Source organism: Echinops telfairi, unplaced genomic scaffold, assembly GCF_000313985.2.
Source record: "Echinops telfairi isolate 266 unplaced genomic scaffold, ASM31398v2 ScPeMD7_7410;HRSCAF=8448, whole genome shotgun sequence".
NCBI classification, from domain to species: Eukaryota; Metazoa; Chordata; class Mammalia; order Afrosoricida; family Tenrecidae; genus Echinops; species Echinops telfairi.
In genome coordinates, this window is record NW_022111310.1 from 20,812,592 (window position 1) to 20,837,339 (window position 24,748).

Genomic DNA, 24,748 nt, shown 5'->3' on the forward strand with positions numbered 1-24,748 from the left:
GGGAAGAGGAGCTGATACCAAGGGCTCAATAGAAAGTAAATGTCTAGAAAAGAATGAAGGCAACATATGTCCAAATTTGCCTGATGCAAGAGATGTATGGATTGTAACAAGATTTGTAAGAGTCCCCAATAAAATTATCTTTTAATAAAAGAAGAAGAAGAAGAATGAAAGGTGTAAGGAAACCCTAACAAATTAAGTGGTTTTACATTTTATCTTCTAATAAAATTTTCTGAATCAAAACATCTCATACCCAAGCTAAATCGATCTCTTCACTTATTTTCTAAGGCTTCATGGAAGTGTGGTCATCTATTCTCAAGAAATCCCCCATGATGGGGGACTCATTCCCTTGCTATGACCCCCTTCCAATATTAAAAAATATATATTTAAGGAGGACTAACATTTATATGATTTATTGAGCCATTACCAGAGCCCAGGTACTGAGCTAAAAGCTTTATGAGCATTATTTCACTTGTTCTTCACAATAACTCTCTGAGATAACACCTGCTATGACCCCCACTTTGCAGATAATGAGCCTAAAGCATGAAAAGTTTAAGTCACTAGCACAAAGTCACACAGCCAATAGGAGATGAAGTAGCTTCAAGAATAAGGCTCTATCTTTCCCATGCTGGCAACCTTCTTCAACCCCACAGCTCAAAGTTTGCTTTCCAGGACCTTCCAGGACCAGCTTGTTCCCAAGCCAAATAAAAACCATCAGGATTAATCTCTTTTCTGGATGCTTGGTCTATGAGTGTACCTTACACTGGAGGGTGGGGGCATGGGTGGGGCGAGGGTCAGTTAGATTTGGGTTCTCATCCTTGCATCATTGCTCTCTCAATGTGTTAATCTGGACAAATCACTTAACCTCTCTGAGCCCTGTGCGCCACATCTACAGAATGAGGATGCACGTCCTGCCTCATGAATTTGCTAAGACAATTAAAACGAGAAACTCATACATGTTTTGAACACTTCAAGACATATAGCAAGACAGTCATTAATACTAGATTTACTTCTTTTTAGGTCTCCCAAAATATAGAATTATTCATTTTCTCTCTTTTATTAAGAGGGCATTATTTATCTACAATATATTTGCAATCTTCTCCTCTGGACACATTCCAACGTATCACTTGTAGTGCAGAGAACTCTGCAGTGTTAATTAACGAATCTGTGTGATCAGTGCTAGTATATTACAAACTTTAAGGGCGAGGCAACTCATATTTTATGCTATGAGAAACCTATGAAGTTGTATCATGAAGCAGTTCCATTAATATAATTTTGATAAAGTTAAAGATGGAGCAATCCTTAATTTCTTATTAGGACACCAACAGACCTGGAGGCGATATCATATGGTAGATGATAAGACCTAACACATATATACCAGAGAAAGACATAGCTCTCAAACTTCTGTTATGGAATCATTTAGAAGTCTTGTGAAGAGCCCATCTACCGACAGTCTGAGTCATTCATTCTGGGACATCAGCCCAGACAGTCAAAAGACTGATGATCAATGGGCCATATGTGAAGGAACAATACCAAGTTCAATAAGCTTGGCTTCAGACCCAGGCCGTCTCTTCACGATGTCACAGTGAGATGCTCACTTCTCAGCAGGGCAAATAACTAGTGGTGGCCTTGAAGAGCCCTGGACAAAGCTGGGGGAGATTTGCCAAGGGTTCCGATGGGAGCCTACTGTCAGCAGGTACTGCTCTTGCCAGCTGGGCTCTGGACAAGTGCTTTGTAGTGCTGACCTTTCCCCCATAAGGGGCAGTAATCATCAAGTATAACTACACAGTAACATGAGGGCACATTTCATTTTCTTCTTGAAGACGGGGCCCATGACTCAGCTCCAGCCAAGCCTCAACACTAAAGACAGCTCAGTACTCAAGGCAGGCTGAGAGCTGTCTCCACTAAGAGAAGGAGGATCATTCAGCAGCAAGGGATGAGAGTTCACAGAAGAGGGGTAGACCGGAAGAGAGTTGCCATAGCCATGGTCCTTGGGCTGCTCAAATCATCTTTCTAATGAGGAGGTTGCTTTCATCCTGAAAGACCTCTTGCATTATGGTGTGTGTTTTGCCTAACTTGTTGGTTCATTTGTAACATAGCTAATGGCATAGTTACATAATGTGGGTGCATAGACATATGTCTAAAATATTTATGTTGAAGCATAGATTTACAATCTATGTTTCTGAGTGTGTTTGTTATAATGAAATATATGTAAAATAGAAATGCCATCATGATGATCTCCCTGCAGACCCAATGTGAATGCATTCTAAACTTTCGATATCGTATGCTTTTTAATAGATTGAGGTCTGTAGTGGCTATTGTTGTATGGCCATTGTTGATAGGTCCTTCCTTGGTTTTTGCACTAGCCTTGTATAATTATCTGTATATCTTCAATGGATGGAAATAGGAAGAGAGTGAAGACAAATGATTACCTGGAGATAAAGAGGGAGAAGGAGGGGAAGATGAGGAATGGGCATTCATGTGTAAAAAAAGTGGGGGAAGCTCCAAATTTGATGGTCATAAAGAATGCACAACCCTTTGATATGAATGAATCATTGAACTGAAACAGTGAAAACAGTGAAACCATGTGGACATTCCCCAGGCGGTTTAAGCTTCTGGAGGACCGCCCCCTCCCCCGACTACTGATCAAAGAAGTGCGTAGCCTCGCTCTCAGGCGGAGTGCATCAGAAGATGGATTAATGCAGATGTAGTTAGTTTAAACTGTAACACCTTATCATTTGTTCTAGATTTATGCCCAGGTTACATTTGTTGTATTTTTATTATATTCTGCTTTCTTTTGGATTGAGGGTTTTCTGGGGTTTATTTTGTTATTGTTGTTTTGTTTGGGACTGTTTTTCTTGATATGAAATCCAGACTAGGTAAACCTATAAAGACAGTAACTGCATTAATAGGTCCATGGGGTTATGGTGCGTGGAGGTCGGTGAGAAAAGGGGAGCTAATAATAATGAGTATAAGACTGAAGAAATTGTTCAAAACTTGATTGTGGTGATGATTGTACAACTCTTTTGAATATGTTTAAAACAGTGAATTATATGGCATGTGAATTATGTGTCAATAAAACTTTTAAAATTAGAAATACAAACAAAAAAGTACATGTTAAAATCTCAGTATAATTTAGTTCCATTTATCCATGACCTTTTTTTAAAGCTCTCCAATATTATTCTAAACCCTGTGATCTTAGCTGCTAACTTATCTTGCTATGTCTGTGAACAAGTTACTTTGGACCTTCATTTCTATCTGTATTAGGAAAAATAAGTAATTAAAACTTGAATTAATCCAAGGCCTAATATTCCATAGTTGATAAGCAGAAATTGGCAAAGACTAGAAGGTAAATCACAATATTGATTGTGGGTTTGTTCTACTGGCTTCTCCCTTCTCAGGGCTCATCACACCCATTCTCCTGTCCCCACATTGAAGCCCTGCTCTGGCTCTGGCAATTCTCCCAACCCAGGGCACCGTTAACGTACTTGTCTGCCTGTTTCTCTAAATGTTGTTCCCTCTGCCTGCTTGTCCCTATCACCTCACACTTACACGGTTTCCTGTTTTATGTGAAGTTGTACCTTGATAGGGATGAACCCAGTGTATTATTGTTAAGTGCTGTCAAGTTGGTTCTGACTCATAGTAACCCAATTCCCAGCAGAATACAATACTGCCTTGTCCTGAACCTCTTCACAGCCATTGCTACGCTGGGGCCCAATGTTGCAGCCACTGTGCCAGCAAATCCTACTGAACAGCTTCCTCTTGTTCATCGACCCTCTGCTTTACCCAGTCCCTGGGTGCTCTTACTAACATGTTTACAGTACATAAGGTGGAGTCTTTTCATCTTTGATTTTCAACTTTATATTAGTTTAGAAAATAAACATAAAAGAAGTAAATGCATATCAAATGTGAAATAGACAGCCTATTCAGTTCACAGGAAAAACCAGGAAGGGCTAGCTCAGTACAGGGAATTGGAAAGAAAAGCAGGATGGATGAATTGGAATTGGGTGTTTCAGAGAACAGGGGGGAAAGGTACACTTTGCTCTGGTCATCAAATTGTGCTATGTCAGAAGCACTGTCATTCAAAGGCCAGAGATAAAATTGGGAATATGGCCAAAAAACCAATGAAGGGGACCTCAAACACACTCCCTATCTATTCCGTTGGAAAAGGGTTTTTAAAATTGCTATACATCTAAGTGGCAGTTGCCTCTGGAAGGGTTCACTGCAAGGTGGGGTGGGGGGGGTGCCTTCTCCAGGACTGGAACTGTCTAGCATTTGCTATAGGTGGACTCCTACATAAAGATCCACGGACCTTCACACATAAATTAGGTTTTCTTTATTGTATCTGTGCTAACTGCCAACACATTTGAACAACAGTGATGTCAACTGAGAACAAGGGTCTGGCGAAAAGAGGTACGATGAGAGCTTACCCCAAGACCCCAAACTCACTGCCATCAAGTTAATGCCAACTTACAGGAGAGGGTAGAAGTACCCGTGTGAGTTTCCGAGACTGGAACTCTTTGCGGGAGTAGAAAGTCGAGTCTTTCTCCCATGAGCCTGCAGGAGAATGTAAACTAGAACAGCTTTTCCAAAGGGCACTTTAGCAATAGATATCAAGTACCTTAATCAGTCGCACGGATCATGCTCTGTGAATGACCACGGTGACTATAGTGTCTCACTAATTCAAATTAATTGAGTGAGGAGTCAATGACTGAATGCAAGATACTTGTAAAATACATTTACAGGGCATGAGATATGAGTACTCTCCAGGAGTGTCAGGAAATTCCAACAAAGCTTATATCATCATTCCTGTCATATGCTTTTAATGAGTAAATATTCTTTGGGGAAGGATACTTTTAGTTTGGAAAAATACCCATAGACAAGACCTAGTAGCTTCTCTGAAGTAATCACATTTGAATTCTTTGTTTATTCAACAAACACTATCCTCCCCCTTAGAATAAAAGCAATCTTTTGTTCAATTTGAATAATTCAGGGCCCTACATGATAATGACCCATTCCAAGACAAGTTTTGATGTTCTTTTATTTCCCTGAAATAAAATTCTGAGGTTGGCCATGCACAAGGACAAAGGACATTTGACCAGCTGGGGGAGCAAAGTGCCAAGTAGGCTGGGGGCACTTGCGATGCTCAGCTCTTACCGTCTGCGATGAAGTGCTCCGGCACGTGTAGCGTCACCTTCACGGTGAGTGGACAGGACATCTGGCTGCCACACACCATGGCCAGGATGCAGGAACTTACAGCAATCAGGGTCAGGGCCGTCTTGTTCACTGGGCTTTTCAGCAAACCTGCCAACAGAAGCACACACAAAGACATGATTTCATGAGGCCGGGTGATGGCCATGCCACAGGGAATGAGAACCTTGTCGTTTTCCAGATGGGAAGCTGGACAGGAGACCATGGTTTTCAATCTTTGTCACTGCATCGATGCTGACTTGTTTGGGTTTTGGCTTAACACTCAGTGTAAATTGGCTTATTTTTTCTGTCTGGTAAAGGTAAAGACACAAGTTCCCCCAAACTGGGTAATTCTCTTATTTTCCCTCACATTAGACTAACTGTTCTTGAAAATAATTAACGGGTAGTAAAATCTCCACTTGCTTTAGAAGGCGGTGAAAAGATACTGTGTTGTTGAATTCAGAAGGGGTAGTAGAATAGACAGGGAGTCCTGGTGGTACAGTGGTGAAGGTAACAAAAAGAAGGGTTGAAGCCACAAGTCATTCTATAGGAGAAAGACGTGCTGGTCTGCTTCATAGCAATTACAGCCTCAGAAACGCTATGGGGCAGTGCTACTCTACAGTCAAACTAGGCAACAAGGGAGCCTGGGCTTTAGTGTTTAGACAACCTTGGGCTCAAATCAGGGCATTAGCCCCATTGACTGTGGGATCGGCTTCATTTCTTTTCTTCTCATTTCTTCTACTTTTATCATGGGAAAAAAAAGTTGCTGTTGAGACCATTCCAATGCACGGCAACCCTCTGTCTCAGTAGCAATGTACTTCAAAGGCCTTGCAATGGCTGGTTTGTTTTTCTTTGTAAGTATATTCCCAAGCCCCCCTACCCCCACTCCTTTTTTAAGAGGCGTCTCTGAATGGACTCAAACCTCCACCTTTCAGTTAGTTAGCAGTCAAGTGTCCTATACATTTGCACCCAGAATCTCACGGGCCTGCTGTTGTCAGGAAGTAGCATGACGTACTATGCCTGCTGTCCAGAAAAGAGTCATAGGAAGTTGGAGAGCAGTTGGAACCAATTCTGCAAGTGTTTACCGAGCATACAGAGTTGCCTACAGGGTTGAATAAAAGTAGATCTTCTTCTCAAGTGCTTACAAGCTAGGAGGCAAAGGCAGGTTCCTCTAGAACTAATTAGAATCCAAGGCAAGTTTTGGTAGGAGCAAGGAGAGAGCATGGATGACAGGGGGATTTTGTTTGGGAAAATGAAGGACAATTTCACAGATGCAGTAGAATAAGTAAATTGGAATCACATGGCCAAGAGAGCATCGGGTCAGCAAAATTTTTTTATGGAATTAGTCCTGAGTCTCCCTCCTTGCTGATTTATTTATTGAGTTTTGCTATTCACATCGACATTGCCGGGTTTGGATATTCTTTTTAAAGTAATGCCACCTCCAAATTTTTAGTATCTGCCGATGCTTCTCTTTTGAGCAATAAATCAATTTACCCCTAACTTCCCTATTAACACTTTCTCCATGGATATCCACTGTGCATGCTAAATACAAGTTCAAAGCTCGAGACATTATCTTGCCCCTAAAGCCTTTTGTCTTCCGACACCTCATAACTTACTGAAAACACTGCCATTTACACAGGCCAGACATCTACAGATCACCTTTCAATCCGTCTTCCTCATTCCGAGCTCCCCAAATGTCATGTGGTTTCATGCACTCTGTGTCCTTAGCACGTTCACCTCATTCCTTCCATCACACCGAGTGTTTACTTGTGGAACGAGAGAGGCACAGGCACGTCTGATCACCTCACTCCCTGTTGGAACCCCTCCAGCCGTTCAACAACATCTGGCCACAGGATGCAATCCGTGTTCGTTCTCCAGCCTGCCATCAGAGGCTTTACCTGATGGGTCCTCATACTTCCTGTTGTAGTCACCTACCTGGCCCAGGTGCAGGCAGCCTTCCCTCAGTCAACAGCCATCCTCATGCTGTTAGTGTAAGTTTTGTTTCTTTGGCAAAGAACTCCACGCTCATTTTCCTGGCCCCTCTTGACTCTTCCAAAGTCACCATCAAGGCAACTTCTTCCCTCTCTGGGCAGTTTCCGAAAGTACCTTATTGAGACACTGACGGGTTTCAATTGGCAAAGTGTTTCTAACTAATTGGCAAACTTCCTGAGGACAGCCATTCTCTTTTTTTGATCACCATTGGTTCCCAGTGTCTACTACTAGGTTTCTGGCACCGGGAACTCAGTAAGGGCATTAAGGTATCGAGGGATGTTGTTCTTGTTGCCGGGTGCTGTAAAGTCAGTTCCCAATGCTAGCAACGCTCTGTTCAACAGAAGTAAACACCTCCCGCTCCGGCACCATCTCACAACTGTTAGGTTTGAACCCAATACGACAGCCACCATGTCAACCCGTCTTGTCCGGGGTCCTCCTCTTTTCCTCTGCCCCCTTAATTTGCTAAGCAAGCTATCCTTTGCCAGGGACTGGTCTTTCCTGATAACACGTCCAAAGTGTGAGAGAGAAAATAATTCACAGTCAGCACCACACAAGTGCTGACCCATCTGAAAGCGTACCAAATATAACCAGTCAACAAAATCCCACAGAAACCATAGAACAGACTGTTTAGGGATCACTTGCATAGACGTTTGTGTTTCTTAATAGATTGAGAACTGCTCCCGAGAAGGAATACCTTGTCAACAGCACTGTGTCTCCTGTGTCAAAATCACTGCGTGATGCCAGAGGTGGTTAATGGAAGAAGAGGGTCCTTGTCTATCATTTTCAGCCTTTTCTTCACAGCCCTGGGGCAATGCAGGGCTTAGGGTAGGGACTGCTTATGTATATGCTGCACCCACAAAAATCATTTTGTAGTTGAATGTTTTAAATATAAAAGGAGATAAATTTTTTAAATATTCCTAGTGCTAGAAGAAGGGAAATCACTAAAACCTAAAATCAACAAAGAAATCTTTTTTTATCCCTTTTGCAGGTGCAATACAAAGTTCCTTCCAACTTTGATAATATATGCACTTTCCTAATTAAATAATATAAACAAATGAACACAATTCTCTCTATTAGAGAGAAGGGACTCTGGTTTGGGACTCTATATAAGGCATGTAACTCATCCAGCGTAGCTTGTTCACAATATCACCCGACAGTAGTGGGCAGCAGCACTGAGCTTATACTCGTCATTCCATAGCTCTGCTCTGCAGGGAAGAATATGGGAGGATGAGCCCAGCATGAAGCACTGGTGGAGAGAACGGGGCTCAGAGGGTGAGATGTGAAAGGTAGTTCGGGACTCTTGAGGGTTAGAGAAGAGGATACACTTAGTGGTGAGTCATGGACAAGAGTGTACTGTCCTTGAGGACAGAAGCTCCGAGGGGGCATCTCTCACACCAGGCCCAGACAACAGCAGAAATGGGTGTGACCAAACCACCCCTTTCACTAATTAGTTGACCACCAGAAATACTATATGGGCTCGAAAAAACTGATTTTTTTCTCTTGTTCAGGGAAACTGATTTTTTTTCCTCTTGTTCAGGGAGAAGGGAGAAGAGGGTTGAGGACAAGGAGTGGGAGGGGGTGGGTGCTCTTGCTATCCTTTCGGGGCCATACTGGGTTCATTGTATCCCCTTGTGTCAGTTAACCTTCACATAAATCTAGGGTTCCTAAGAGTCCATGGGGGAAGCGATGTCAGTTGAGCTCTTGATCCTTATTTTCTCATCAGGAAAAGGGGGGTGTTTAAAATGAGTCATTCTTTAAGAATGCTGTAGCACCTACAATGTGGTAGCAGATGTTAAATAGCTAGGCTAACCCTGACACATAGTAGGCCCTTGGTGAATTGCTCAATTGCCAATAGAAAGGATGGAAACGAACCCATCCAGATGCTCATGGGGGAAAGACATGGCTGATGGTTTCTATGAAGAGAACCATGAAGAACACATTGTGGGATCAGTTCTACATGACCACATGGAGTCTCTATACATTGAAAGTGACTTGATGGAATCAAATGGCATCAACAACAACAATAGCAGCAACAGCAGCAGGTGCTTGGTAAAAAGATAATCTCCAAATCAGATACAGCTATCTGTCTCATCACCCCCTGGTCCCGAGTTCTGTGAAGGATGATGACAGAAACCAGGACTCATGTACCTCTTTGTTCCACACATCTTTAGAATATACTAGGATTGGAATTATTCTTTGCAGGGATAGAGGCTGGAGTGAAGGGAGGAACTTAGGGCGAGGGAGTGAGTGGATGAGGGAGTGTGACTAAGCAGTGTCCTGGGGTAGCCATTTACTCAGAGAGTACCTGGGTAGCCATGATTGTCTCAGAAGTCCAGGAAGAAGAAAGCACACAGGTCAAACTTGTGTGGAGGCCAGATGCCCATAGAGCAGGCACTGGGGTTTAGGGAGTTGCCATAGCAACTGGACCTGGTACAGCAGCATCTCGGGCCTGAGACACAGGTGATTTCTTAAGCATTCCTGCTCCACGGCATGGAACATCAGCATGCCACTTAGTTCTAAGTCTTAATAGTGTCAAAGGAGGTATTATCCATCCCATAATGCCCACCGTCTTCCCGGCCAGGCTCCCAGCTCTATCGGAGGGAAAAGAGATGGAAAAGGGAATCTTCATCGCTGAGTGCTTACAATGACTCAGGCCTTGTGTCTAACACTTAGGTTCACCCATTCAGTTAGTCAATTATCTACCCAACCAATTTTTGTGGGGCATCAACTTCTTCCAGGTTATGTTCCAGGCGTGGTGGATATGACAGTGAATAAAACTGCCAATGGGTTTGCTCAAGAATTCTCAATTTAGGCTGGGAGAACCACCCCATGTTGTCTTCCGAGCAAATGTTAGTCATTATCACTGACTGACTGGGGGACAAGACAGGGAGATTAAATGACTGGTCTGAGGGCATCCGGCTGGTGTGTGGCAGATTAGAACCAGTTCGCTTCATCTCTTCCCAGACATCACACTTTCTCCTACTTCATCAAGGAAGAAGCGTCCGGGTATGGAGGCCCGTAGCTGCAGAAAGCACCTGGCCTTTCAAACTAGAGGGTTTACGTCCAAATCCTGGCTTCCTGCACAATCTCTCTGACAACACGATCAAGCTGAATTACTCTTCATAAAAAGAAAATGTCTGGGTGCGATGTAGCAACGATGCAAAATACAACTTTCCTCTGGTTCCTAAATGCTTCCCAATTCTACCTTGCAAGACTCTCTAGACCAGAGGATGTACACTGGTACAGATAGGAACTGGAATCACAAGGAATCCAGGGCGGATGATCCCTTCAGGACCAGTGGTGTGAGCAGCGGTATGGGAGGATGGAGGAAGGGTGGGTTGGAAAGGGAGAACCAACTACAAGGATCTACATGTGACCTCCTCCCTGGGGGATGGACAACAGAGAAGTGGGTGAAGGGAGACGACAGACAGGGCAAGATATGACAAAATAATAATTTATAAATTATCAAGGGTTCATAAGGGAGGGGGGAGCGGGGAGGGAGGGGAAAAAATGAGGACCTGATGCCAGGGCCTTAAGTGGAAAGTAAATGTTTTGAGGATGATGAGGGCAATGAATGTACAAATGTGCTTTACACAATTGATGTATGTATGGATTGTGATAAGAGTTGTATGAGCCCCTAATAAAATGATTTAAAAAAAAAGAAAATATCTGAAAAATGGGAGAGTGGACTCCTTTGAGAGGTAACATGAAGACAAAATAAGATCATGTCCTTAATTTGCAAAAATATAAGGCATGTTATATGTTGTTCCAGATTAGCCCCCCAGCATTCTCCCACTGATAAGGCTGGGGGTTCTCTGGTTCTTATCTGGATTTAGTTCCCTCCCCATCACTTGCTGTAAAATGAATCGTCCTGTACAAATACAATTCCACACGGGCATGTGGATGCTGGGAATGGAGAAAGTTAATAATCTAATTTCCCTTTCATTTCCTCTCCCTCTTCCCCCTCAACTCCTCTCGTGGCAGCAAAGAAAGGCACAAAACGCATTGCTTGAGAAATTCAACCGGAAATATCTCAGCATTGTTGATCCGCACGCTGCCTATAATTTGAGGTTTGATTGATTCTCAGTTTGGAAATGCCAGGTTGAGGGAAGGAAATCAAATTTAAGTTAAATTTGGAATTGAATCAATCACATTTTACAATGAAGAAAATAGATGTAACCCCATCAGATGGTTGTGCATGGAAAGCTTAAAGCTGCTATGTTCCCATCGATTCCTTCCTCCTTCCACCCCCGAGAGAAGAGCGCTGAACTGGGAAGGTCCTTCTCTGCGGTGAAGCAGAAGGATCTGGAAACCCTGGAGAGCTGAGGAGGGGACAGGCCATTGAAGGCAGGAGAAGAGGCCAGGTGTGGCTTCAGGCGTGAAGGTCAACATCCACGCTCTTCATTCCATCACCGTCTAACTTTTTAAGCCAGGTACTTAACAAGCTTAGAGCCTCAGTTGTCTAATCTGTAAAACGGTGGTGATCATCCCTAACCAGGAGAGCATTAAATGGGGGTGTTGCTGTCAAAAGTATACCACTAAGCATAGTTCCTGACACATCACTAAGGTGCAGTAAGTTTCACAACTCTTTCCTTTCATCTCCCTTTCTCAAACCTCCTCTGTCCAGCACTCGGTGTCTGCACAGTCCTCATCAAAATATGTGACGTTTTCCTCTAGGCTAGGATTCCGCCTTGCACGCTTAAGCTGCTGGCTATTACTAACAAGTTATCTTGTTAGTAATGAGTCCACATGCCTGAGTCTACATGTGGGCTCCTTCTGGAAATTATTTAATTCAAGAAGCACGTATAGATGATCGCCCATGAGTCAAGCCTTGTATTTTGTGGTTTGTAATATCCCTAGTGCCTCTAGGCAAGCCCGAGCAGAGTAGATGCTTAATAAACATCTGCTGAATGAAGGAATGTCAAAGGCCATTCCCATTCCTACCAAGAGGTGTCAGTATTCGAATATTACTATTGATTCTTTTCACCTCAAATGCGTTCACTCCAGTCACTGGCTTACATTTTAGTCCCTACCCTGAGAGAAATCACAACCAAGTGTGGCCTCCCATCTACCTGCACATGAGGGTGACCACTTTGGAGTGCCGGCGTGCCTCATTTACCTCCCGACTGCCACCTGGGAGTCCTGCCGTACCTGAGCTCCAGGACCTCTGCGCTTCTCTGTTGTATTTCTGGAAACTACAATTGGGACATGTTGTCTGACAAGTACAAGGGTCACACTGGAGGCAGGAGAAAGGAATATGTGAAAGGAGGGCTTTTTCCTCTGAAGCCTTGGGTTTGTGTGCTACATCTTCAGCCTCCTTCCTAAACCTGGATTCTTTGCTATTTCAGGGCAGTGTCTCCATCAGGGACATCCTCCCTGCTCATATCCAACCGGGTCCATGCCTCTCACCATCCCCTCTCTCTGTCTTTGTCACGTTCTCTGATTTGGGCACTTTAAAGTCCATCCTTAAGTCCTATGTAGTTTTCCCAATCTCCCATCTTTCGTAAGATTTTCTTGGATAAGCTCTCTGTCAAGTGGGCAGTCAGTCCTTATTTGTACACACCTAGAGACAGCAAACTCTACCTCTACCATGGAGCAATTCCATTCTGACGGTTCCCAGAACTTCACTCTCCAAGTCAATAACAGCATCGTGCTGACCAAGTCGAACTGGCCACCTCTACTACACCCTCCCCGGGGCAGCTCTCCAGTTAAAGGAGTCAATTATATGGCTTGAGTTTTCTTTCTCCCAAACTAAATCGCACTAATTTCCATTTATTTCTCTAAAGCCGTATTTTGAGTCTCTTTATTATAATTCCTAAAAATGAAAAATAAATAAAAACCAACTCACTGCCATGGAGTCATTACTGACTCATAGCGATCCCCCTGGGGTTTCTGAGACTGTGCCTGTTGACAGGAGTGGAAAACCCAAGTCATTGTCCCTCAGAGCTGCTGGTGGTTTTGAACTGCTGACTAGGTGGATTGTAACCCCACTCATAACCACTACCCCACCATAGATTCATCATTTTCTTAATATGGCTTTCCTCATCAAGTATGGCATCACCACTAGCATTTATAACTTTGTAAGTTCCAGACAGTGAAACTTACTATCTCTTTAATCTCCCCACACCGATAATGAGCTGGTGTTGATTGCACACACAGGAAGCTCGAGGCTAATTCTTGTCAAAGTGCAAGCAGTTCAAAGCAAATTGGGCTGAAATGGAAAATGGTCTGTCTAGAGACTTCAGAGTTCAAGTTTTAACCTGTGACCTTCTACCACTGCTCAGTCCACATGACAGCTGTGGTCCCAGCGCTTAGAGACAATCCCCAGTGCCCAGCTGTTTACAGATCGCAGCCTGCCCTGACCCTGTGGAAGCTCAAGGCTGCATCACAGTTCTGATGTTGACCGCGTGTCTTCAAGGAACCTCTCACTCTCATCAGACAGAACCGAAGGTGAGACGGACAGACGAGTTCAAAGACTGCATGTGCCCGTCTCTGAGTTCCAGGTCCCTGACGGCTCTGCAAACAGAAAAAACGATGTGGTCTCAACCAGCTCACAGTGCCACCGGGGCTCAACTAAAGTCCTATGAGGCTAACTTGGGGACACTTTAACTTGGGGAAAGAGTGGAGGCGGAACAGGTGGTGCGTGTTCCAAGTAAAGCCACTGGATAAGGACAATGAATGGGGCGGAGACAGTTATGAGTGACAATCAGATTGAAGGCGGGAAGTTGGAATTCCCCTGTGGCAGTGATGGGAAACAGCACCTGAAAGTGCACAGGTGAAATGGAGATGTAGATAATAATAGTGGCATTGAAGATGGTACAGATATCACCATGTTTTTTCAAGTTTTTATTAATTTACAAATTATCCTCAGATAGCTCATTCGTGCTTCAGGCATTGCTGTTAGCCACTTTGGACGCAAAGCAAAACAGAGTTGTCGTCTTCCAGTGGATTCTGCCTCATGGCAAACCTCACAGGTCGGAGTAGAACGATGCTCCGCCCCCGTTTCAATGGCTGTGATGTTTCTAATGCAATTGCTGGCTCTTTCTCTTGAGGGCCCTTGGGATGGACCAGAACCACCCACCTCTTGGTAGGTAGCCAGGTGCTTACTCATTTGCACTCATCACCTGCAGTATACAAATGATGAATCACAGGGTGAATGCTTTACTCATGGTCATACACAGTAAGAATAAGTAGGTCACCAAGCTATGTGCCCTGACTCTCAGCCAGATGTTCTCCTGTGACCCGGTGCTGGGAATGTCTAGCTCCATCTCACTGGCTGGAATGTGGAGGTAAGGTTAGAATCCATGCCTCCTGCCTCCTTGCCCATAGTTCAAATGAGCGCATCCAAATGCCCTAAAGGGCCAGTGCAGCCTTTCCCTCAAAACAAGATAAGCCTTAAAAGAAACATTTCCATGTTCAAAACATTCTGGAACATGGTACATTCTGTATTCCTGTATTATAGTGCCGGAGTGTGTGTTTGGTACTAAAGTCCCTGAAAAACTTGCATAAAATTCTGGTTAGTGGAATTTAACCTGATGTTTCCCAAAGGTATTGGCGCATTGCAGGGCCATTCTTTTATGGAACAGACTAGGGTAAACAATGAGATAGTTTCATGGCTTATGAAAAGATTGTCATTAGTAATAATAGCAACTCCCTACAATTCATGGCTGCCTCTATGCCACATTTTTATATGCATGATTCTATTTCACCTTGTCAATAACTATGCATAGCAGGGGTTGCTATCTATATTTAAAACAGGGGTCCTCAAACTATGGCCTGCGGGCCACATGTGGCCTGCGAGGACATTTATCCAGCCCGCTGGGTATTTTTGCCCCATTTTGTTTTTTTACTTCAAAATAAGATATATGGATAGGAATTTTTTCATAGTTGTTTTTTTTTTAAACTATAGTCCAGCCCTCCAATGAGTCTGAGGGACAGTGAACTGGACCCCTGTTTAAAAAGTTTGAGGAATCCAGGGCGGATGAGCCCTACAGGACCAGTGGTGTCAGTGGTGAAACAGGGAGGGTAAAGGGAGAGTGGGTAGGAAAGAGGGAACCGATTACAAGGAACTATATGTGACCTCCTCCCTGGGGGACAGACAACTGAAAAGTGGGTGAAGGGAGACATCGGACAGGGCAAGATATGACAAAATACCAATTTATAAACTATCAAGGGCTCATGAGGGAGGGGGAGTGGGGAGGGAGGGGAAAAATGAGGACCTAATGTTGGGGGTTTAAGTGGAGAGAAAATGTTTTGAGAATGATGTACAAATGCGCTTTACACAATTGGTGTGTGTATGGATTGCGATAACAGTTGTATTAGCCCCTAATAAAATGTTAAAAAATAAAAATAAAATAAAACATGGAAAACCAACACTTTGCTATTGGACAGTGAGAAAGGAAAAAAAAGACAAGATGGTATTAGGGTCTTATTTGACTCAAATATCAGTGCCCTTTTGCTGCCCACGTTCTAGAAAATGGAATTCCAGGAACACCCAGAAGTGTGTGCAAAGAAAGAAATGAGGCGGGTGAAAGAGGCCAGTGCCGGAGGATAAAGATCATTTGGGGCTCGTCTTCAGCAGCTGATGGACTGCATCAGAAGACAGGGAAAAAGGCTCTGTATCCAATAGAAGCCCTCACAGGGCATAGACAGAAAGGGTGGAGAAGACGAGTCAAAGAGCTCTGGAGAGATCGGGAATAAGGAAGAGAGAGAAAAGGTGAGCACTGGCTGTTGCTGTTTTGCAAAAACTTCCCCCTGAGGACACGGGTGGCAGCTGCACCCTCAATTAGCCCAGTTGGGTTGAAGGTTGTTTAGAGAGGTTGCCAACCACATCGCGTCCACGCTGAGGTGAAGGAGGGCTTTGTCAAAGAAGAGCTAGGGGCCAAGAGAGGGGCAGAGCAAAAGCATACTCTTCACCTGAACTACGGACCTTACTTACCCTTCAAGCCACCTCTGTAGCTCAACTTGGGGCCAGAAAATAGACCTATCAATGCCCGATAACGCGAACCTCATCAGATCAACAAGGCAGCGTGTGATGGGGATAAAGCTCAGGAAGAGCAAGTCAGTAGGAAAGAAGAGGGGAAATGGCACACCTAGGGCGGGAGGGGGGGATTGCTGTTCCATGGCAGGGAGTGCAACCAATGAGAAAACCCCATGGGTAGCAACGGTTGGATGGAAATCCAATTTTGGAAATCCAAGCTTTGTAAACTTTTACCAAAATCACACAGAAAGAAAGAGAGAGAGAGAGAGAGAAGAAAAGGAAAGAAAAAAAGAAAGAAAGAAAAAGAAAGAAAGAAAGGTAGACAGAGCAGTCCTCACTGGATAACAGAAGGGGAAAAACAAGTTTCCTAAAGTTTCCATAGCTACCAACAAGCATAAAGGTGCACCACTGCCTACGTTTCAGAAAGACAGTGCTGCCTCTCTTATTCCCAGAGCTTGTCTCCAGTCATTGTCCATTCTCTGCAAAGTTGCTGCTGGGTCTGAGAAAGCTTGTGGAAGACAGTGATGATTATTGTGCATCTATTACATGATAGGCCTCCTGCGATGCCCTTTACCTACATAATCACTTTTATGCCATATGCCAACCGTCACCAAGAGGCCATGCTGCCATTCGTTACCATCCGAATAAACGGAAGCTTGGAGAAGTCCATCAACACCCTCACACCTCAGGATTAGTAAGGGGCAGAGATGGAATTGTAATTGAGAACCCAGGGGCCTCAGAAGTTAGGGTTCTTCCTGTTACTTTAAAAAACAAATGCTCTTCTCTTCTTTTAGGGTTTGCCTCTGAAAGAAGGGGTCATCTCACACCTTCATGCCTTCCTCATGCAGAGTCAAGGTCTCTTCCAAGAACTTCAGCCTGAAGAAACAGGCCTCAAGGCCCTTCTTTACTCATTGTCTAAACCTCCGCTCTGGGGAGGGAAGGCTCCGTTGCCCTGTGGGGGTCAAGGATGCTGCCCCTCCTCCAGTGGAGGCCTTGTCTCCAGAGCACCTAGAAACTGCATTAGCATAAACATGCCTCTCTCCAGCTCTTTAAACAGCTGGGCGTTTTCTTCTGGCTTTCCAATTCATCGCCTCCTCTTCAGCATTTTCAGCAAAAGCACGTTTGCATTGTATTTAAACAGTCATCTGGAGATAAACAGCTTTGCCTTTAGACCTTTGAGGAGGGAATATAAAAGAGGAGAAAAGGAGAAAAAAAATAACAGCAGCGGAAAAAACGTTCCATGAACCATTTCTGTCAAAACACACTTCCACTTGAGGCCTCAATCCATTCTGCGCGGACATTCTGGGCCTACACCTTTCCTGAGGCCTGCTGCTTAAACAGGCCACCTCTAAAAGAACCAGAGCGGTCTTAGCCCACGGGCATTCCAGACCGCCTTTCTGTCTAGTTCCTTAGCCGCAAGGAAATGCTAGGGGCTGTGTCGAGAGCTCAGTCCTGGGCATCTGAAGCTCGCATTTGAATACCGCCTGTGCCATGACTCACTGTGCAACCTCGAGCAAAGCCCTGCCTCTCTCCGGACTTGTGTCTCCCTGCTTCCACAGGAAAAATAATCAACTTATCCAATCAACAAATATCCAGAGCCCCCTTTCATGGAGCATTGTGCTAGAAGCCAACATTACAGGGATCAGAGATGTTCAGGGGCTCAACACCCAGTGGAGTCGTAGGTTCATGAACAGAGGATTACAATGTAGGGGGATCACCCTGCTGACAGAGGTATACACAGAGAAGGGGACCAACAACACAGGCAAGGGTGTCCAGAGAAAGCTACCTAAGGTGCATGACACTTCACTGGATAGAGAAGCATGGACCATGTGTCTACAGGAACGAAGCAGCCCAAGGTGTTTGGGATACATATAATCGCTTTAATGCAAGATGTTCACCATAACAGACAAGCTATGCTGATATTAGTTACCAATCAAAGACATTGAAACACATTCTGGAGTGCAAAGAGCATTGTGTTCAAATAGCCCAGTGTAGACAGACGCCAGAGGGGTCGGCAGGGTGCTGACCCACTGAAAAAGCTATGGCTCATTACAAGGAAAGTGGGCTTTATCATAAATGATGTCTCCAGTCTTTTTGGACCAGTCTTCTCCTGCCACATGTAAACCTGAAACACATCTTCACGCATTCACTGTGTTTCCAAACTGTGCCAAGTACAAACTACATGTCAAGCATTGTTTTAGGAGCTGGGGATATAACAGAATACTCTTAACTCCAACGGGGTGAGCTCTCAGATAGAGCAGGCTCTAACAATATTGCAACAATGAATGGGACCTGTCACAACTACTTCTAGAGGGGAGGGGAAGGGAAGGAGGGCCACATGGATTGGAGGCAGAACTCTTTGTTTTGCTCAGGCACTGCAAAAGAGCAGAGGACGTTTGCACCAGAGAAGGCTAAGGAGCATCATCCGAAGCAGAGTAAGAGATCAGGGCAGCTGGAGATGCGTTGCTTTTCAGGTCTGTGAACCTGAACAAGCTTGTTTCATCTGCAATGAGAGAAAGCTTCGGTTTCGAGGAAAGGAAAGATGGCAGGGGGACCATGGTAGGCAGCTCTCAAATGACTCCTAAAAGTTACTCCCCAAATCAGATGACAAAGGACAGTGGTTTCCATTGCGCTCACCCGCTCTCAGCCTCTTCCTGATTCTCAGTCCGTGAAACCAGCTGCCGCGTCATGAGCTGCCCTCCAGAGAAGCCCATGTCTCACAGATCTGAAGGCCAATAGCCAGGGAGGCTCCGAGGCCTTCCGTCTACTAGTCCTCAGGGAACTAGATCCTGTCAATGCCCACTGTGCTGAGCTGGGAAGCTAGGATTTTCCATTTGAGTTTTGAGATAGCCCCTGTTGTTACTTTCATGGCAGCCGTGGGAGAACCCAGCCATGGGATCCCTAGATTCTTGACCCCCGACACTGTGAGATAATAAAGGGTTGTTGTTTTACGCTGCTACCTTGGTGGGGGGAGGGGGGATTCGTTACACAGCAATTGATAACTGATACAGGGACCTACTACTAGCATAGCTGAGAAGTCTCTCTCTCCATGGGGAAACTCACAGACCTTCAAGCTTAGAGAACACTCTTGGTTTTGAAACATTAAAACATTCCTTGAGTACTTGCTCTGTGTCTGACCCTGGGCAAGTTACACGACTCCCAAAGGAGTCAGCAGACAGGAGGGATGGGGTGAGATCAGAAGCAAGAATAATTGCACAGAAACAAGACAATTGTTGGCCGATGCCTTCAAGTCAATTTTTGACTCATACCAACTCCATGTGACAAAATTGTGCTGTCCCAGAGTTTTCTGGGGTGTAATCGTTAGAGAGGCAGCACACCAGGGCTTTCTCCATAGAGTCACTGGAAGGGTTCGAACTGCCCACCTTTCTGTTACCAGCCAAGGGCTATGGTTGCACCACTGCAGTAGGTTGTTTCCTAAATGTTTCACCATCTAGTAAGAGCTGAAGAGAAGCTCAAGGAAGAGGGCTTGGTAAAGGCTGAGCTGTCTTCCCAAAGGAGTGCATGCACAGGCGGCTCTCTTTAACCTATCCCAAGGCATGTCTGTTTATGGAAGACCCTAGGCTGGCACGTCAATCCTGGAAGCGATGCTGGTAAAGTGATAGGCTGTGAGCTCCACCATCAGATAGATGACATGTGAAACTCTGTTCAATAATTTGTTAACACTGAGAACTTAGGAAGTCAATATGACAAAAGAGCTAAAAACATGGTCCTGGGAGTCCCACAGAGTGGGGGGTCCAGCACCAGCCTTGTCTGTCCATTACTAGTGGATGATACGAGGATGGGTTTTGACCTTTTATAAGCCTTGGTATCTCCACAACTTAAAAATGTCTACTTTTCAAGATGACTTGAGCTCAAGCAAGACTCTTTGAAGCAAAATATCTGACAGGAAGAAAGACCCCGTCATTGTTGACTGCTCCTGCTGGAGAAGTTACTGAATTTCCTCATGACTCTTTATGCACATAAAGCCTTCAACACATGGCTCAGTATACACTGAATGCTTTTCTGATGATCTTAGTACTATCCCCAACGGAGGCCCCAAGCCCAGTGGATCCTCACGGCATCCCCTGGACTAAGGGTTGGTCAGCACTGATGCTGCCAAGTCAATCCAGGTCACACAGTTTCATTTAGAAAGCTCCCCAACTCCACCGCTGGGGCACTCAGCGTAGGATTGTGGGACAGCAGTTTATTTCTTCCATTGTAGCTGTGCTGAGGCATCTTTAAGGTAGGGACGGCAAGGATAAAGTAACAGTGGGTTCCCTAAGTAACCATAATTCCATTGCTATACACACCTGGAGCTTTCTGTATTGCTGTTAAATTTACAGGGCCACAATAATAGTAACAGCATTAGCACATATTTATTTATAAAATGCCCACACCTGAACAGCCTGAAGAACTAAAATAGAAACACTACTACATTTTATAGAACCTCACACATATGTGAAAATTTGAATATATGTGTAAGTGTATAAGAACTGAGATCAAGAAATGGGTTTGCTTAGATGAGAAATAACAGCAGTCTGGGGAATCATAACTATGAATTTCTTCTTCAGTTCCACTCGTCAAGTAAGACCAGCATCGGTATCAGCAATGCTACTTCCTTCTTGGTTTTCCACCCGTCAGCCATTCAGAGATCCAACCATGTCTTAGCTGCAGCCAGCCGGGTCTATATCCTCAGATTCACCGATCTTTCGGGTTGTATGACCTTGAACTGGTCATTCTGTTTTTGTTGGATCAGGTGTCTCATACCACGGAATGGGCAGGAATAACAACTTGGTCCTATTGAGAATCTAGGGTAGGAGTTAGGACCCTCTTGTTTTTCTCCCTCCCATCGTACTTCAGAGTACAAGTGCAAGTGTATGAAAATTGCTCTTACAGACTAATCTGCTGATGACGGAGCCCTGTTGGCACAATAGTTACGCATCAGACTACAAAGCAGAAGGTTAGCATTCGGAACTCACACAGTGGCTGCATGGGAGACAGACTTCCTGGTCTGCTCCTGTAGAGATCACAGCCTCGAAGAGCCCCTGGGGAGAGTTCCATTTTGTCACATAGGGTTGCCGTGAATTAAAAATCAACTCCATACCACATAACAACAACGACGACAACAATCTCCCAGTTGTCCATTTGCAAAGGAGGTTGATCGCCGTGAAGAACAAGGCCGAAGGGACTTGACCATGATGGCAACGGACGAGATGAAAACAAATTATTGGACACAAGGTACATTGAGAAGCACAGTCCAGGGCCACATCTGGATTGGGTTATCGAGGAAGTGGAATAGGTAAGGAGGGGATGAGCAGAATGCTGACATCTACTCCCAAACTTTGCTTCCAGGCAGACCTTCCTTCAACAGGTCATCCCGGGGACTTTAGACTAAGTATGCGGATACTACTGGTAAAAGGATTTTATGTCCTTAATCCAGAGCTGGAAGCATAATTTCCCTTTGTGTTAATCCGGGTAAACTAGAGAAACAAATCTAGGGAGACTCAGATGTGTAAGAGGGAGAACTTTAGATCAAAGAGTAATTGTATATTGAGAAAACATCCCAGCCCAGTCCAGATTAAGTCCATACATCCGATATTACCCCAGGCTCACCAAAGTCAAACGTTAGATATTTAAGGATATTGTATGGTAGTCAGGATAGATGATAGCTTGAAACAACTCCCAGTAGGAGAATTTACACTATGGAAATTGGAAAATGCCACAGATCAGCGTCCCTTGCCATTACCTTTTAGAGAGCTGGCTTTCTAGGCTGCTACTAGGTGGGGTCACGTTGACGCCATAGGGCTGGCAGCTTCATGGCTTGCTTCTGAGGTTCGAGAGGCAGACGTTTGTATAGAACTGAAGGTCACAGTTACAAACTATACAGCAATTCTTTCTTGAAGAACTCCAAGAATTTCAGGGCCAGGTCATTTGTAGTCCAACAGACCTGGGTTTGCATCCTACTGTTCGTATTTGCTGATGCTCTGAATCAGTCAGCTTACAATTACCTCTCTGATAAAGAGCCTTCCATCTAAACCGGCATGCACGCAGTCTGTTTGTAAGTGTTTTGTACGGAGCATGACACTTAGTAAGCACTCAATAAGTAATGCAGATTGCTACTGTTATGCTTCTTTTCCCCAAGCTATCCTCCCATCCCATTTCATGCTTGAATATCTCTAGTGGCATCCAGCCTTCACTCCACACTACCTGGACCGGGTACTGCACCCCATTTGCTGCAATCCATTCTACCTTAAGCCAGCTCTGGCTATAAGAAAACTACTTTCCAACTTCCCCAGGAAACTATAATAATTTTCAAAAATAGTCTTAGCTTCTTTAAGAATGTCCCATGTAAATACCTCCACATATATATTAAGCTATTCACATTGCTCAAGGTCACAGATCAGAACATTTAATGGTGGGATGATATAAGCTATGTCTACTCAACTGATGAAAGGAGAGAATAGGGTCTGGAGCTGGAAGACCTGGATTTGAGTCTCAGTGTGATGTTTATTGTAGCTGTGTGGCTACAAGCAACTTATGTAACTCGCTTTGCATCTGTGCCTTTATTTGTATATCTGTCCTCCATTGATTTCTGCCTAAACTGAATTAATTAACATGCTACCACTTAAACTAGTATCAAAATACAGACACTTTATCCAATATAAAGAAGCCCTGGTGGCGCTGTTGGGTAAGCACTGGACTGCTAACCACATGCCAGGAGGCTCAAACCCACCAGCCAGGTTGTAGGTCTAGGGTCACTGTAAGTCAGGATCAACTTGACGGCCTTGTGCTTGGGGATTTCAAATACAAACTACATATGCTTCATGAAACAGAGGAGACAATGTTGCTGCTGAGTCTCCTGGGGACCTGAAAATAAATAGGTAACCAAACAGTCTGCACCAGTGCAACGGCTATGGACTCCATTTTGCAGGGGAGGAAGCTGAGGTTCAGGATGCCCAGCCAAGTGCATCATAACAGCACGGGTTCTGTGTACAGAGCAGAATCATCATCTGAGATCCAGAACTCAGAGCCATTGCAGCGCCCCATTCCAGCTTACTGTCCCCATTTCCCTGCCTCCAACGTGAGGAATAATGGCCATGCCTACCTCTTTGGTTGTTGGGATGATATAAACCCGTAAGTCATCTGCTTCTTGTTGTTATCATTGGAGGTGATGATAATGCAAACCTCTCACTAATATTCATTAACAATGACAGAACCATGCCTACCAGATTAATATGTAATAAAGCAAGGAGGGCATTAATATAGTAAGTATATGGTAGTCGCAACCCATCATTCATTGGTACCCTCAGGGCAAGAGAACCAAATTTGGTTCCAACAATTGCCAGTTCTATACTCTTGCGATAACAGTCATAATCTGCTTCTTTTCACACCAGGGCGTCTTAGCCTTAGTCCAAAGGCTACAGGTGATTTTGAGGTACACTCCATTCACTTAGTGGGATTTCTACATTGAGTCCTTCAGGTGTGGCCGCTGCAGGAGGTTGTGGACTTTAAAAGAGTAGAGTTTAAGTCCCATATAACACAGAGACTGGGTTTCCAAGGGCTGTATAGAAACGAAGTCAAAGGTGTCTAAATAGAAACATAATAACAGACATATTCTCCTCTTCAGTTTTAAATCAGTATTGTTAAGAGTTGTTGTTTTTTTCTCCCCAAATGGGCATTGCTCCTCCTTGTTTTCCGACCAACAGAAATGTGCTAGCCTTCTCTGAGACATGCATGCCTTCTTCCCCCAGCATGACTTTAATTTCCAGTAAGATTTGCTTATCATTCTGGGAAGAATATCAGTTGATTTGGAGGGACCTTAGCACAATTGTCTATGGCAGCAACTGAGTGGTCATCTCCCTCGACTATGAAGTCATTGGTGGGTCTCGAGTAAAATTCTCAACTTTTATGCAAAGAGTTCTGTGGTGCTGTTCAGTAAGCACTAGTCAGCAGGAAATATATAGGTTATCTGCATCCCAAAAGATGTACAGCCTCCCAAATCCTAGTTTGGGTTGCTATGAGTTAGAATCCATTCAGTGGCAGTGGCTTAGCTTGGTTTATGCAGCAAATGAGTTTAATTCCTGACCCATGCCCTTCATGCTCAATGTTCAGCTCTCATGCTGCTCTGACATTGAACAGGTTTCAGTAGAACGTCTGGAGTCATTCAGAGGGGGAAGAGAAGGGCCTGCTGCTCTACCTCTGACCATCTTCCAGTGAAAATGCTATGGAGCAACAGTTCAATCTGCAGCTACTAAAGGGATGAAGGCAGACTAGGTAGGGCTTCACGGTTGTGCATGGGATCCAGTTGTTGCTATTGACAACAATGCAGTTAGTACAGGCTCTGGAACATGGTGAGTGTTCTACAAGCTACTGGCTTGAGAATGAAGCAAGATGGCTTCGTTATGTCCCCGAGGAGAGGACCTGGCTGTGTGGGGGTGTGGTTTTGGAACAGAGCCTTTTCCTCTGCATCCTCCTCTCCCCAATCCCCCGAGTTTTACAGACAAAGAAGGCTTCCTGATCCATATTCAGTCATATGCCAATTCAATTGATTCTTTCTTTTTTTTTCCATTTTGGAAAGCTAGTCTCCAC

General features: G+C 44.4%; 1 protein-coding gene across 1 annotated transcript in view; it reads right to left on the reverse strand.

Annotated features, from left to right (window-relative positions):
* The window catches only part of ASTN2 (astrotactin 2), a 1,157,183-nt gene that overhangs the window by 703,862 nt on the left and 428,573 nt on the right, over positions 1–24,748 (reverse strand). Inside the window, exon 6 of the mRNA XM_045296567.1 lies at positions 5,155–5,301. Within this exon, the coding sequence (XP_045152502.1) occupies positions 5,155–5,301 (147 nt within the window). The remainder of the gene's footprint in view (positions 1–5,154; positions 5,302–24,748) is intronic.